Genomic DNA, 16,812 nt, shown 5'->3' on the forward strand with positions numbered 1-16,812 from the left:
GGAGAAAATCAGAGCATGAGATAGTTAGCAAACATCTGAAAGGCTGCTGTCACATGGAGGGACTGCCTGCTGAGGGCCTGACGGACGCTGCCCTTGCCTCTCTCCACCTGGCTTGGGGTGGGGCTAGACAGGCTCTGCAAGGCTTGCAGCTGCTTTTAAACTGGTTTTTTTTATCTCTGTTGTTTTAAATGAGACCATCTTGGCTGTGAGCCCTGGAAGACCTGCACCCTGCTTTGCTGTCCCTTTCCCAACTGGCCTGGGAGAGTGGAGTGCGGACTGACTCCAGCTACAAAAACTGAGCTGTTGGACAGATTATTGGGCTGAAGTATTGTTTACGGGGGTGTTGAGAGAGCTGTTGCTGTTTTTGATATTATTGTTGTAGCCTTAGCTTTAGATCTTATGATTTACGTGGAAATTGTTTCCATTAGGTTTTGATGTGCATTTCTTTATTGTTTATGACTTCTGTTATGTTTGTAATTATGAAAATCTTGTCAAGTTGTATGCCGCCTTGAGCATAATTTCAAACTATGGAAAGGCGGCATGTAAATGATGATGATGATGATGATGATGATGATGATGATGATGGAAGTGTCAGGAGTTCAGCCTACATTCGAGAAGGACCCTGGCAGGGACACATGCCCAACTGGCATGTTCCCTTCTTCCTGGTTGATTGTTTGGGAGCTTCAAAAGCTTTCTTCTGCCAAAACATCACAGCGACTGATGCCAACCAACACTGGCACACTTAGGGATCCACAGAGTTTGCGCACCTTGCGTGACAGACCTCAGCAACTCAGCATTTTGGCTAATCAACTTTATTTACATATAAACACACACAGAGTACTGCAACATGGCTCCCTCTCTCTCTAGCATCAGGCAGCAAAGAGAAAAAGAACAAAGGGCAATAGTCCCACAGGAACACAAACATCCTGTTTCCGTCACTTCCCACTCTGTGGAGTCAAAACATACACCGTCATGTGATAGACAACAATCCCATGACTGCAATCACGGAGAAGGAATTCTAACAGGACGATGGAGCCACCAGAGGGTAGGTCCCAAAGGAGTGGCGTCAGGTTACAAGAAAGGAGATTCCAATTGAACATCAGAAAGAACTGTCTGAGGTTAAGAGCTGTAGAGACAGTGGAGTGGATTCCCTTGGAAAGTGGTGAGCTCTCAGAGATTTTAAAGCCAAGGGTGGATGACCATCTGTGAGGGATTCTTGAGCTGTTTCCTGCATTGCAGAGGGTTGGACTAGATGACCCTTGGGGTCTCTTTCAGTTCTACGATTCCATTATTCTAAATCTCTGTTCCCTGTGGAATTCCAGAGTCGTTTAATCTCTGGTGGAACCTCCTCTTCCCTCCCAAATCCCAAGGGGAACTCCTTGCCCTCTTCATCAACCCACACCCCCTAATTTAGGTTCAAATGTTGCTGTTGACGGCGGCACACTTCCTCGCCCAATAAAATCTGCCAGGGAAGTAGGGTGCTGCTGACTGCCCTTGCAGGGCTGGCCACAGCTGCAGAGGTACAAGTGGCCAGCATTTCCCCTTCCTGCAACATCTTTTATGAAGAAGACATCTTTGTTCTGCAGCTTTCTCCATTCCAAGCTCATTTGTTGATGCGAAGAGAAAGGGATACCCCAGTCCATGTAGAAAAGCCTAGGAAGACTCTGTGTTGAGGTTCAGGCAAAATGCCTGCATGTAAGACTTCCTTGCTTACTGTAGGTCATTGTCCTGCAGGAACAGCCGTAGCAGGTTCAGATCTGGCGGGCGGACGCTGCCTTTTCCAGAAATTAAAGCCCTCCAAGTCAGTATTTAATCACCCATTAAAACCCTTTATTGCCTCATATGCTGGCGGCAAATGCTACCCATTAATTAAGCATGGAGATAACATTAGCAAGATCCTTCTTTCTATCCGTAATGGAATGGAGCAGACAGGGCAATTCTGTGCATGCTTAGAGACCAAATACATGGAAGGTGGAGCCAGCTGGTTTTCTGCTGCCCCAGAGGGGACAACCCGAACCGATGGATTCAAATGGCAAGGAAGGAGATTCTGACTAAGCATCCAGGGCAGCTGTCTACTAGCTCCATCTGGTATGCAGGATGAGATCCTTGCTGCCCGCAGACTGTCTGGCCAGAGCGGTGCATGCTCTGGTTATCTCCTGCTTGGACTACTGCAATGAGCTCCATGTGGGGCTACCTTTGAAGGTGACCCGGAAACTACAACTAATCCAGAATGCGGCAGCTAGACTGGTGACTGGGGGTGGCCGCCGAGACCACATAGCACCGGTCTTGAAAGACCTACATTGGCTCCCAGTACGTTTCCAAGCACAATTCAAAGTGTTGGTGCTGACCTTTAAAGCCCCAAACGGCCTCGGTCCAGTAGACCTGAAGGAGCGTCTCCACCCCCATCATCCAGCCCAGACACTGAGGTCCAGCTCCGAGGGCCTTCTGGCAGTTCCCTCCCTGTGAGAAGTGAGGTTACAGGGAACCAGGCAGAGGACCTTCTCGGTGGTGACACCCGCCCTGTGGAATTCCCTCCCATCAGATGTCAAGGAAATAAACAACTATCTGACTTCTAGAATCAACCAAAGGCCTGTTTAAAAAGGAACGTTTTTGCCTGGCACCTAAAGGTGTATAATGAAGGCGCCAGGTGAACTTCCCTGGGGAGAGCATTCCACAGACAGGGAGCCACTGCAGAGAAGGCCCCGTTCTCGTGTTGCCACCCTCCGGACCTTTTGAGGAGGGGCCATATGAAGAAGGGCATCAATGATGATCTTAGGGTCCGGGGAGGTTCATATGGAAAGAGGCGGTCCTTGAGGTCTTGCGGTCCTGAGCCGTTTAAGGCTTTATAGGTCAAAACCAGCACTTTGAATTGGGCCCAGAAACTAATTGGTAGCCAGTGGAGTCAGACCAGGATAGTGCAATATGCTCAAACCGTCTTGCTCCCGTGAGCAACCTGGCTGTTGAATTCTGCACCAGCTGAAGTTTCCGAACCGTCTTCAGAGGCAGCCCTACGTAGAACGCATTACAGTAATCAAACCTTGAAGTTATCAGAGCATAGGAAACAGTAGTTAGGCTATCCCTGTCCAGATAGGGCTGTAGTTGGGCCACTAGCCAAAGCTGATGAAAGGCACTCCAGGCCACTGAGGCCACCTGAGCCTCGAGCGACAGCAAAGGATCCAGGAGGACCCCCAAGCTATGAACAGGCTCCTTCAGGGGCAGTGTAACCCCATAAAGAGCAGGCGATCTCCCACCCATCCGATCGAGGGAACGATCCAGCATCTAGACTTTCCTCCTGTTTATAATTGTATGAGGTCTACCTTTCTTCGAGTCTGCTTCTATTTCTGCCTTTGAGAAAAGGATACCACTTCATATAAACCATTTAGAGATTTTTAAAGAAATGTTTTGCCACATAGTAATATCTTTTTTTTAATGTAAGCTAATAATGTAGTTCTGATATGATTTCCAGACCTCTTGCTAGAATGCACTTTCAAATTTAAACGGTCTAGAACAGGGTGCTGGGGTTAGACGGCAAACTCTGACACACTTGGGGCTGCCACGTGAGCAAGATGAATAAACACCCAGCAATAAAAGCTAATGGGAGAGGATTTACCCCAGCAAATTATTTGTCAAAATTACAAATACCCAAATACAGATGGTCATTTACCCTCGCTAGATTCAACGTGCTGCCATCTGCCTTATTGCAGGGCAGATTCAAGGGTAAACCGTACACGGAACGAGTCTGCCCCTGCGGCTGGATGGAGGTAGAAACTGTCTCTCATGCCTTGTTACGCTGCCGTTTCTACGGGGATATACGCTCGGTATTTATTACCCCTGCTATGCGAAAATCTCCAAATGAATCCAAACTTCAATGTCTAAAATCCCTGATAGAGGACAAGGATCCCGAGATCACATTAAGGGTAGCCAAATTCTGTGCGATTGCCATAAAACTTAGGGAACAAGCTGCGCTATCATAATGATTAAGGCCTTAAATGACCATTTTAGGTTATATGTTAGTGACTGAGTTTTAATTTATATATATGTTTAACTGTTGCTATATCTGTAGTGTCCCTGTTATACCTAATTGCGTGGCAAGTCCCCTCCTCCCATGTGAAATGAAAACACCGGACACATTATTTAAGGTTAATGGGTGTAAAAGGCCACAACTTTATTGATTACAGGAATTAGAAGGTATTGGCCTTAGTCATTGGCTCCTATTGACTACTCGGCATGGGGACCGGGAAGGGTTATCCACAAGCCGTGGGAGTCCTGTTGATGTACGCCAACTAGGATCCCACGGGTGTCACCGCTCGGGGGCGTGCCGGAGGCCCTCACCTCCCTAGGTTTCGGACAAGGCAACGCCCCCCGGAGTCCTTTATCGGACTACCCTTTTCCATTGGGGGAAGGTGATGGCGTTTCCTCCCCCTTCATTTGCATAACAATTACCCCTGCCAATGCCTAACCGCCAATACCGAAGAAGTTGTGACGTTTGCTACGAGGTAGGCGAAAAAACCAAATGGCTGGAAGTGCGCCAAGTGGAAAAATTCCTACCAAGCCCCTTGCGGCGACCAACTGGAGTCCATAGCAAGCTCAAAGCTAGCTAAGCCTAAAGGGTGGGTGGGATGGGAAAACCGGGCAGCTGGAACGGGGCAAAGAGGGCGGTCCCCGGGCGCACCTGGCCTTAAATGAGCTACGCCATGCCTCCCCAGCCCGCCGATTGGTGGGCAGGGTCGCAGGTACACCTGGGGATTCCCTCGTTCTCGCGGGGGCTAAAGGCCAGCCCCCGCGGGTGTGGGAGGGGGTGGGCCCACAACCCGACCTCCTCCCAAGCTCGGAAGTGGCTTTGCAAATTCAGATGTATCCCTATTGTGTTTTATGACTTCCTTGATATTGTATGTGGGCTGGAACTGGTCTGTGACCGAAATAATAAATTCAATCTACACACTTGGAGCTTTGCAACAAGTCCTAATTTTTGTAAGCATCCTCTGAAATCACCCCAGGCTCACCCCTCCCAACCAGCCAAGTAACGAACCATGTTTTGCTCCTGGTAAAGAAAGCAGCTGCAAATGGAAAAGGGAAGAAGAGGTTCACACACAGGCCCAAGCAAAGTGTATTGAGAGTTTATTGGGTCGCTAAAACGTTCTTCAAACCATCTGCAATTTTTGTGTCCTCCCCCCTTAAAAAAAGAAGTAATAGCAAGGCTTCAGAAAATGCTGTGTATTTTTATTCTTACAAAAAGAGAGGATTTTTTTCTTTCTTTCAGAAAGTATAACTTGATTTTTTTTTTTAAAGGATGCAACAAAAGGATAACCCAAAGAGCAGAGCGAAAAGGCAGAAAGGCACATAGTTGTATAATTGCATACAAGAACAACGTACAGAAAATATATGCTTGAGATACTTTGATTTCTCCTAAAAAATAGCAATAAGGCACTTTGTGTCTGTTGAGTACAAAAGTATGTGCTGGTGAATCAGGAATCTGTGGTTCAGGGAAGGTTAACGATAGAGAACAGGCATACAAAAAAGTAATTCATCTCATTTTTATATCTTTTATAAATATGCTAGGAGAGCTCTCAGTTTAAGAGGGGGGATGATCCTCCCCTCCAGTCTGTGTGCACACCTTACAAGTAAGTAATCCTCGTGCCGCAATAACTGTGTGGAAGAGCGCTGGTGTTTGTGTGACAGAAAGCAGCAGCCCAGATCATTCTGGTGTCCTAAATCTCACTTTTCTCAAGAGTTTTCTGGGAGACAGGTGTGTGTGTGTGTGTGTGTGTGTGTGCAGGACAAGGTTGATGATGCTGAGAGAGTAGTGACTGCCTTTTTCCTCTTTGGCGATCCCTCGTAGCCGAGTAAGATTGTCATCCATGAACACAGTTTTAGCAGTGAGCCCGTAAGTGACTGTGGAGGCCAATTCTGGACCCACACATCCTTCCACAGTGGGGACAGAGGTTTCTGGGTGGGAGTTGATCCCGGTGAGGGTTTGCCAAGCGTGCCTTCCTCTTAGCACGTTTCTCCCTTGCGTCCTGAGTTCGAGTGTCTTCAAAGCCCATGACACCTTTGGGAAAGGCTGTGCTCACAGGTCAGTGTTTCCCAGTTGTCGGTGCTTATACTACATTTTTTGGACTCATGGCACAGGTGAGATTTGAACCAAGGGCTGCCTGTCCATCTTAGACTAAAATACTTATATTGCAACTGTGGAGTTTTCTATTCATCTTATAACCATGGAATAATAATAATAATGATAATAATAATAATAATAGATTTTAAAATATGCGCACACATAAACTTGCTGTAACCGCTGCAGATTTGGTGTTTCAAAGCACGTACAGTCGTACCTCGGAAGTCGAATGGAATCTGTTCCGGAAATCCGTTCGACTTCCAAAATGTTCGGAAACCAAAGCGCGGCTTCCGATTGGCTGCAGGAAGCTCCTGCAGCCAATCGGAAGCTTCGCCGGATGATCGGGTTCCAAAGAACATTTGCAAACCAGAACGCTCATTTCCGGGTTTGCAATATTCAGGAGCCAAAACGTTTGACTGGCAAGGCGTTCGAGATCCAAGGTACTCCTGTATATTGCAAAGCAACGAACCAACCACCCGGGAGATGGAATTGAGCTACAAAAAGGAACTAGGAATTAGAAAGAAGTGTCTCGCCTAACCAGAGTTAATCATTGCACACAGCCCCATCAATAGCAGCTGGGGGGGGGGGAGAGAACAACATCCTTCTCACTTTCCCCCCAGCAAGAGAATCATGCTTTATAAAGACACAACTGCAAATAGAGACGCTTTGACTCTATTTATGGCAAGAGGGATATATATATATATATATATATATATATATATATATATATATGCACGCAATTCTGCCAAGAGAAAAGGAAACGCGGAAAACGATCCACTGGGTATTCCCCCCACTTTTAATGTCTAATGCAAACTTCCTAACTTCCCCCTCCTCACAGAAACAACATCAGGGCTGCTGCCTCCAGCTGAAGCCACAAGCTCAAGCCAATATTTGCACAGGAGTTATGGGACTTTCAGTTCACGGAATGTTCCACATTAAAGCATTTTTCTCATGCCTAAGTTTTATGAGAAGATGCTGGAGATAAAAGGGAGAGAGAGAGAGAGAGAGAGAGAGAGAGAGAGAGAAATCCTAAACATGAAAAATGACTGGCCTGTGCTTTTTAATAAAAATAAAAATCTGCAGTTGGAACTCGTTTCTCGCAGCAAGCAAGCAAGCAAGCAAACAAACAAACCAACCCTTTGCCCATCTCATGCAAACTGAACAACTATCTTAGTTTACAGCTTCTGAACCCCAGTTGCTGAAAACTAGGGGTGGGGAGAGGGGTCTTGTGTTTGAATCCTGCTTGGCGGATTTACCACAGGTATCTCCTTGGCCCCTGTGAGAACAGGATGAGGGGCTTAACAACTTGGGACCAGTTTCCGGAAGAGATCGCCAAATTGGCTCTGTTCCGTGTTCCGCATTTGAAAGAACTCGATCTTTTACCCTTTGGAACTCCCTGCCTATTGATACTAGCAGGCGCCTTCTCTGCGTTCTTTCTGGTGCCTGCAAATAAAAAATAAAAAAAATGTTTCCAGTTGCTTTGAAAGTTGTTGCGAACTTTAACTTGTTTTGGCATTTTAACCTTTTGTTCCGTTTTAACGATGGTGGGAATTTCTCCCTGGCGATTTTATTGTTTCATCTTTTTGCAAACTGCTTTGAGGCTCTTCCCACAAGCAAGCAGTGTATGAATTTTCGGAAATAAATGAATGAATAGATGGGCCCTGTGGTAGGAATTTTATGGTAATGTTCATAAGTGTACCAACCAAGCACATACATAGATCAGCACAGGAAGGCCAACCTGGAACCATTTTGATTCCTAAACTGTGCAAATGTTTTCTCTGCAAGGTCAAAGTGCCAAAGCCTCCCCATTGTCTTTTCCTTCACAAATCCTGTCTTAAGGGTATGTCTGTGTTTGAATAGGGTGAGCCTGTGACCTGGCTCAGGAACTAAGTATTTATCATTACAAAAGACTGGCCAGGCTCCCCAGGAAATCCAATCAAGTAACCTGCCAGACAGGAGATAAACAACAACAGGAGAAAAACAGTATTAAAATTTCTGTTTTAGACCGCCTTTTCTGTGATGTAGGTGTGGTCTTAGGTTACACCCGTCTGTGATGTATGTATGATGTTTCTGGGGGTTGTCTTGATCTACAGGAGGGGAATTTCAAAAGTCTTTATAAGGCCTTGCACACCATTTTTCTAGGTCCCTCCTCTCTCCTGCGGGTGAGGGATGCACCCTGTTGCAACAGATCAATAAAGGCCAAGCCTACAGGCTGCTGTTTTGCTCCAAGTAATCCTGGCTGGTGTCTTTGTTTTTGTCCAAGGGAGCCCTCGGATTTTTCCGTTAACAGCCCTCGCTGGTGGGATCCCACAGGACCTGATGTCCTTATGCTACATAGAGATGCCTGAAATGTCTTCGGGTGGGATGCAGCAGGAGGACGATGAATCATTGTCCTGCTGCATCCCACCCGAAGACATTTCAGGCATCTCTACGTAGCATAAGAGCATCTGGGAGAGCTCTTGAGCAACTAACATTTCACGGGTGATGGTGCAAGGAACCTTCTTCTGGATTGCACAGAAGAATGTAAACGCAGCCTGCTGGATCCGGCCCAGGGCCCATCTAGTCCTGCTTCCTGTTCTCAACACTGAAACAATTATATTAACTTCTCCTCTAATGCTCCTCAACCTGTGCGCATTCTTGGATTACACAGATCAATTTTAGTAATTAGGATTGTAGCATATGCAGAGGACCCAAGGATATTCTCCACAAGTAAGAATTCCAATCGCCTTTAGTGCAAGCATGCTTTTAATTCAACCCCTGCCTCTCTGAAGATGTTTGCAAGGGGTCCCACAAACGCAAAATCCAAAAACACCCCAGAAATAGTAGAGCCTAAAGTTTTCATGCACGCAACTCTCTGGCTATACTTGCGTTAAGTTCACAAATCCCTGGGCCAATTACGAAAAAGAGAGAAGGGTTTAGCTGTGCTTTTATCATGAAAGTTTTGGAATGTGTTTCTAATGTTGCACACATCTTTTGATAAAGCGCGGTATATAAACGGACTGAATCAATAAATTAAATAAATTCAGTCCTCTCTGCACTTGATGTTTGGAACAAGGACTCATCCATTTCCTTCCGCAGCGCATTACCTTGCAAGGCTGAGGCTCTAGGAACAGGCCGGCTAAATTTGTGACGCACCATGTGTCTCAATGTGGGCTCCGGGAAACTCAGGGCGGTCTCTCGGACTTGTTTTTAGGCCTGGGGAAATGGGAACGCCAAACACTGCAAGGTGGAGAGATCTAAGCATTTTCCCCCAAGAAAAAACACATTCTGAGAAATCCTGGCTTAGGTCTCGAAACCACCTTACCTACGTTTGTGTTAGACAAGAGCCCACAGCTCAGTAAAAATAAAAAAAAAGAACAGAAAAAAGGATGAGGATCTACTGTGAGTTTTCTTCTTCCTCAAAGGCATGAAGAATACAAGAGTTTCTTCTAGTCTAGTGTGACATTTAGGCACAGAAAATCCTCTTCAGGGAGCCCCATCTGTACAGTGTTTCCATTTATTTGCTGGCCCAAGAGGGTGGAAACTTTTTAGGAAGATCTTGCGGGAATTCAAACTGAATTATCCTGACCCGCTGCTTTGATTTCTTCACTTTTTCATTTTAACCTGCTGCAGAACGTGGCCAGGTGCAGAATTGTTTAACTCTCATTCTAAGTCTAAGCTTGGGTTTCTTTGGGGGGTGTGTGTGTGGAGATGTTAAGTCCGCCCCCCCCCCAGCTTTTTAAACATTTTGAAATAGCATGGACATTTAAAAGTTCCATGCATTGCAGGGGTTGCGATAGATGACCTTTGGGGACTCTTCCAACTCCACAATTATGTGATCCTATGTTAACAGTAAAAGCTATGGTTTTCCCAGTAGTGATGTATGGAAGTTAAAGCTGGACGATCAAGAAGGCTGATCGCCAAAGAATGGATTCTTTTGAATTCTGGTGCTGGAGGAGACTCTTGAGAGTCCCATGGACTGCAAGAAGATCAAACCTATCCATTCTTAAGGAAATCAGCCCTGAGTGCTCACTGGAAGGACAGATCCTGAAGCTGAGGCTGCAAGACTTTGGCCACCTCATGAGAAGACTCCCTGGAAAAGACCCTGATGTTGGGAAAGATGGAGGGCACAAGGAGAAGGGGATGACAGAGGATGAAGTGGTTGGACAGTGTTCTCGAAGCTACCAGCATGAGTTTGACCAAACTGTGGGAGGCAGTGGAAGACAGGAGGGCCTGGCGTGCTCTGGTCCAGGGGGTCACGAAGAGGCGGACACGACTAAACGACTAAACAACAACAACAAATGTTAACAGCTCCCCCACTAAAAAACCAAACACCCAACAGGCTGTCAAAGATAAAATACTTAGGACTTTTGTAGGCCGAAATCAGCTTTGCCCCACATTCTGACAACCTGCTTTCTGCCTGCGGATCGTAGGGGGGAGAAATTCACATCAGCTCAGCTCTCGCAATGCACTCAGTCTCAAAAAGAGAAAAATAATTCAGCATGCCAGAGATTTGCAGCATGCACCCGATGCAGATATTTGATTTATTTTGTTAAAAATAAAGCTTGCTCATCAATAAGGGGTTGTGAGCTGTCAGGGAAAGGACCTACAGAGGAGAGAGAGAGAGAGAGAGAGAGGAGCTGGCCTACTGTTATGCAACCAAAAGGCTAAATATAATTCCTGGCTAGAGACACGTCCCCCCCTCCTTCTGCATTGGTGGTGGGTTGGCCAGCAGGAGTTACTGTAACCCCACTGCCTGCAGGAAGGTGCCTGTCAGCTGTGCATCAGATCTGGCAAATTACAATAAGCGGTTTATTTTTTTCTAAAAAAGCTGACTTGTGCGGTTTCCCAGGCAGCCACCATCAAACCCTCTCGCAGGATTCCCCCCCCCAAAAACCCCTCTCCACTGGCCCCTTCTAAGCCTGGCCGGTCAAAGCTGAAAATGCAATGTACAGCAGTGCCCCTGAGATTTCACAGGAAGGACCAAAGGACGCTGCTTGTTTGAGGACTTTAGCATCTCAGGGCGTCCGCATTTGACCTTCATATGAAATGAAGGGACTATTGGATTTAGCAAATATGTACTGGGCAGGAGGAGGAAAAGGAGGACGCTAAGAATTGTTTGGCAGTGGAACGGATTCCCTTGGAAAATGGGCTTTCCTTGCAGGTTTTAGAGCAGAGGCTGGAGGGCTCTCTGTCATGGATGCTTGGGCTGAGATTCCTTCATTGCTTTTACTTGGTGTTATAAGTCAGGACATTAATAGACAGAACATTAAATGGTTTTTACTCAACAACAGCGGCAAGAGTTTTGTTGGCCCAGAAATGGAAGCAAGAAGAAGTATCAATGAAAGAAGAATGGCAGACGAAATTAATGGACTACGCAGAATTGGATAAAATGACAGGAAGGATTCGAAACCTGCGTGACCAAAGATTTACAGAAAGTTGGAAGAAATATACGAATTATTTGAAGAGCAACTGTAATCAACAAATTACGTTAGTAGGACTACAAGAAGTTTTGTAAGGAGGAAAATAGGAAATATTGCAAAGAAGAGAAAGAAGAGAGATATTAGTTATGATATTTAAATGTAATAGTGAAAGTAAGAAATGTAAATTAGGTGAAAAGTTGGAAAAATGTCAGATGTGATTGATGGAAGTCAAAAAAATTGTATAAGGTATAAAAGTATGTTTAATAATAGTTGAAAATGTTATGTTAAAAAGCTAATAAAAATATTTTTTAAAAAGAGATTCTTTCATTGCAGGGGCTTGGACTAGATGACCACTGGGGTCCCTCCCTTCCAGCTCTATGATTCAATGCATTCAAAGATGTGCCCTTTCTTGCAGAACCATAGAAATGTAGAGTTGGAAGGGATCTCCAAGGCCCATCTAGTCTGACCCCTTGCAGTGTTGGGCGACACAAAACTCAGAAAGCGCCCAGTCCCTTCCCTGTTCATAAGAAAGAAAGAAAGAAAGAAAGAGCAAAAGAAGATGTAGAGATCTGTGATCGTCACGTTGTTCACAAAAGCATTTCCTTTTCCTGCCAGTAACACAGCATTAGAAACCTTGATCTCGCCAATCTGAATTGGTTTTGCATCAAGGCTGTAATCCTAACCTTACTTTGCTCAGAGTAAGCCCCACTGAAGGCAGCAGGACTTACTTCTGAGCAGACAAGGCAAAATGGGGAAAGAATTGAGTGCAAATAATACATCAGAGGCACTAGAAAGAAAAACGCTCCCCGTTCTGGAGTTCAGAGGTACACTGCGCTTGCACATGGAGGCTCCACTGAGCAGCCACAGGGCCATCTCTCCATGAATCCAGCCTTTGCCTTAAGCTGGCCTCCCTCCAGCTGTTTTGGATTACTGGCTTCGGCCAGTGGGACATGTGGCCCAAAACATCTGGACGGGGGCCAGATATGGCCCAATCGGATTTCCTTTATAGTGGATTCGGTCCTACTTTAAGCATAGCTGATGGGTGAAACCTGGACATCGCCTTGAGCTTCACAAAGCTCTCTCCTAAATCTCATTTCGGCACCCCTTCCCAGTAACTGGAATTAGGGTTACGGCGCAATCAATATTTCCTTCCAACGAGTGTGCACGATGAAGCAAAATAAAATAAAATAAAGGCAGCCCAACAGCAGAGAAGGTTCTGATCCAGACACTTTTTGCTTCAAAGGGTCTAGCGAAGGAGTGGTAATTGCAATACCATATATTGAGGTTTGGGACCTCGGGCTGTCCTAAACTTGGACTGTATGGGTTTTTTGTAGGGTTTCCTATTAATTATCAGTGGGAATAAGGGTTAAGTCTACTGATTGCTAAGTATTTTGTCTTAAAACTAAGAGTGCAATTGCCCAGGCACCAACTCATCCGCAAGAACATCTAACATCCAAATGACGTTCCCACTGCCCTCAGCTCATCACGACCTAACTTACATACATAAAGTTTAATCAAAACGGTAGACATATATATTTCTTATTAAGTATACATACATTTATAATTTTTATATATATAAAAATTCCTATATATTTGGGGGAAAGGCGCAGGGAAATCTCAGGTTAGAAACTTTTCAGGAATAAAAAATATTGCGTACTTTAGGGGAAAACAACAGCAACCACCCCCGGGCCCAATCCACTAGGAACATCCCCTGAACGTACACCATTGAAATGCATTGCTGGTCTCCTTCCTTCCTGCAGGGCTCATGCAAAAGGCATTCCTAGTGGATCGTGGCCAAGGTCTCTTTGGCAAAAGAAGAGGGGTGCGTGTGTGTTTCCTTTGCAATAGGTTAAATAAAGCTTTGTAATAAATATACTCTGCTATGGTGACTAAGCTCTATGAGCGTAACACCCAATTGCACTCTGCTTCATTTACTACATTTCTCGGTAAGGACTCAGCTCCTTAGCAGGATGAAACACTGCCCCGCTCTTCTCCAGAGAGAGAAACATCTAAGCTCTGAAATGTGAGGGTTGGAGAACCATGCGGTGCAGCACTGGCTGGGCTAACAGCGTTTCAGACTGCAGGTTCATGCATGCATCCCCGCAAGAAGAAAATTAGTGTTTCGGGGTCCTTCTCCCTGATTAGCTAGCTCTAGAGGTGCAAGGATCCTGGCTTCCCAGTTCAGCTAGAGGATAACCTTCCTGCCATCTGGAGTGACACAGTTCCTCTGCGTTAATGGAGAGAGGCAAACCACAGTTGAATGATAAAACATTGGGTGGAATAGCCTGTAGCTCTTAATCTCCACTTAAATCTACATTCTGTCTTTAGCCAAAGGAAACCTATTGCCATTTTTTTGAAATGTGAAGACTGGTGATCTACCCTCCCCCTGATGTCCCTGTTTCCAGAGGGATCACGTCTGAGGCATAAGCTCTCCAGGAGGGGGCGGATTACCTTGCTATGGAATTTATGGCAAAGGGAGCGACCCCGCTGCTGAGGTTATAGCATTCTGCTGCAGGGCAGAGATTTCAAACCTTTGCCCACATTGACTTATTTGCAGAAGACCCCGTCCGCCAGTTGCAGCGGGCTCTAGAGTACACCTCAGGGGACACCTCTGCATGCAACACCGACTAGGCTGCTCTGAGTGTGTAGAGATGGCACGCAGGTCTTCCCTCTCGGAAGCTCGGCTGCCGCTACTGACCTTCCCATCCAAAGATCCCTCAAAAACTCCTGGGTCTCTGGGAGAGAGGTCGAAAGCGACTGCTGCAGTGCAGGTAAAAAGGTAAAGGACCCCGGACGGTTAAGTCCAGTCAAAGGCGACTATGGGATTGTGGTGCTCATCTCGCTTTTCAGGCCGAGGGAGCTGGCGTTTGTCCGCAGACAGCTTTCCGAGTCATGTGGCAAGCAGGACTAAACCGCTTCTGGCGCAATGGGACACTGTGGCGGAAACCAGAGCTCACGGAAACGCCATTTAACTTCCCGCCGCAGCGGTACCTATTTATCTACTTGCACTGGTGTGCTTTTGAACTGCTAGGTTGTAGTGCAGAGCTAGCTGATGTAGAACTGTACAGTTGGAGGGGGCCCACAACAGTCATCTAGTCCAACCCCAGTCGCAAACTTCTGGACAGGAGAATATCGCCCTCAGGGCCCTACTTTCATTTCCCACCTCTTATAGCGGGGGGTGTTCGTCTTTCAAACCAAGGAAGAGACGTCCCTGCAAGCTACACATGCCTGAGAACACAGTCTTTACTGACCCCTTGGTTGGCGCTGTGGGTTAAACCACAGAACCTAGGACCTGCCAATCAGAAGGTCGGCGGTTCGAATCCCCGTGACGGGGTGAGCTCCCGTTGCTCGGTCCCTGCTCCTGCCAACCTAGCAGTTCAAAAGCATGAAGTGCAAGTAGATAAATAGGTACCACTCCAGTGGGAAGGTAAACGGCGTTTCCGTGCGCTGCTCTGGTTCGCCAGAAGCGGCTTAATCATGCTGGCCACATGACCCGGAAGCTGTACGCCGGCTCCCTCGGCCAGTAAAGCGAGATGAGAGCCGCAACCCCAGAGTCGTTCACGACTGGACCTAACGGTCAGGGGTCCCTTTACTGGTCCTCTGCAACACAGACACAGGTGGGGAAGGGAAGCGCCGCTGCAGCACTGGCCCTGCATGAAGCACTCAGGGTCTGTGGGGACAGCACCTCAACCAAAACAGTGCCCCTTCTTCGCTGGGATCCCAGTTCCGGTACTGGGCTCCCACACCCAACGGGGAGAAGGATATTTGAAACTGGAACATCGCCCTCTTTACCTTCTAACTGCAGAATGTGTTTAATTCAACTTGGACCTCAAGGATGGAACATTTCTTTTGTTAGTGTTTGGATATTTAGAGGGTTATTTGGGGGGGGAGCAGGGGGCATAAGTCACTGCACTTGGCAAGTGCAATACTTAATACTGCTGCCGTACAAGGCTTATGGCGAGTTAAGTGTCTCTCAGGGACCTATCCGCAAATCGGACCTTTGGAATTTGCGAAATTTCAGCCCTTAAGAACTGCTGAGGATCAAATCTGTGCGAGATTTTTTATTCCAGCTGTAGTGTGAGCGTGTGTTTCTGGACTTAACCGTCCAGAGGTCCTTTTACCTTCCCCTCAGAAAATTCTTTTCCTTTTCCTTTTTCAGGCGGAGATTACAGTAAATGGTGTGCTTGTGGTTTCAGCTCTGAAAGCTGTGTTTTGGTCGTAAAAACCCAGCAAGCTGGGTCCATGGAGGTGCGACAGAGGTGAGCCTTGAGCGCCGTTTGGTCGTCTCTGCCAAGCACGTTCCCTCGCAAGCACCCGCAGATTCCCTAATCGCCTTTCCCATCCCTGAATCGCTGCTCTAACTCCTTACTCTGCATAGTTGTCTTTAAGGCACTAGTGAAATATTGCAATACGTTATCATATGAGGCTATAGAAATAGATATAAAGTGTCCCCGTTCGTCCCCTCCCCCATATATTAATGTGCAAAGAAGCTCAGGATCTGATGGCTCGTGTGAAGAGGAAAAGGAAAAGGCGTAAGCATCTGTAGCTGGAGTGTCGGAATGGATAAAATGCATAGGACAAGCTAATGGGTTTCGGATTTAGAGGAGATGAAACCAGAAGGGGATGGAGACAGCCGAGGACTTGGGGGGGAGTTCCATCTGCACTACAAACATCTACCAGTTTCATACCAGTTTAAGCATCATGGCATTCCTCAAAGCATCCTGGAAATTGTAGATTCGTGGGGGTGTCCTGAAACCTTTCTCGGAAAGAACCCCAGAGAACTACATTTCCCAGGGTGCCTTGCAGAGAGGGATTGCAGGCTCAAAGAGTTAAATCTGTAGTGTAGACTTGGGGGGGGGGAGAGACGCCATGATGTGGAGCCCCCAGCAAGCCGCTCTGCTTGTCCCAAAACCTTCCAACTGTGCGAGAGGGTGAGGATGGCGCGAGGCTCCCGGGGGCGTTCAGAGGTCGGTGCTCGACTTTGCCGTCAGGGCCTGGATCCGGGCAGAGTTGCACATCTTGCAGAGGATGTGGCCGTCCAAGGGGTAGCAGCCCTGGTTGTCGCCTTCGGACAGGCGGCCTCCGCAGTCCTGTACAAGAGGGTGAGAAAGATGCATTAAACGATTTCAGGCTTGCAGGCACCTTTTCACAATGACTCTGCAGTGGTATCTTGGTTCTCAAACTTACTGTATTTTTTGGTCTATAAGACACACTTTTCCCCCTTCAAAAATTAAGGGGAAATGTGTGTGCGTCTTATGGAGTGAATGCAGGCTCCTTGGCTTCAGCGATAGCAACGCG

The 16,812-nt window shown here is 46.7% G+C and overlaps 1 protein-coding gene across 4 annotated transcripts in view; it reads right to left on the minus strand.

Moving 5' to 3' along the window:
• Nucleotides 1-10,603: 10,603 nt before the first annotated feature.
• The window catches only part of LPP (LIM domain containing preferred translocation partner in lipoma), a 300,501-nt gene continuing 294,292 nt past the window's right edge, over nucleotides 10,604-16,812 (minus strand). For all 4 annotated transcript variants that reach the window (XM_083612854.1, XM_083612851.1, XM_083612852.1 and 1 more), the window contains one exon: nucleotides 10,604-16,604. In XM_083612854.1, coding sequence (XP_083468980.1) covers nucleotides 16,476-16,604 — 129 coding nt within the window. In that variant the 3' untranslated portion in view covers nucleotides 10,604-16,475. The remainder of the gene's footprint in view (nucleotides 16,605-16,812) is intronic.

Source organism: Podarcis filfolensis (assembly GCF_964270895.1).
Source record: "Podarcis filfolensis genome assembly, chromosome: 5".
Classification (NCBI taxonomy): domain Eukaryota; kingdom Metazoa; phylum Chordata; class Lepidosauria; order Squamata; family Lacertidae; genus Podarcis; species Podarcis filfolensis.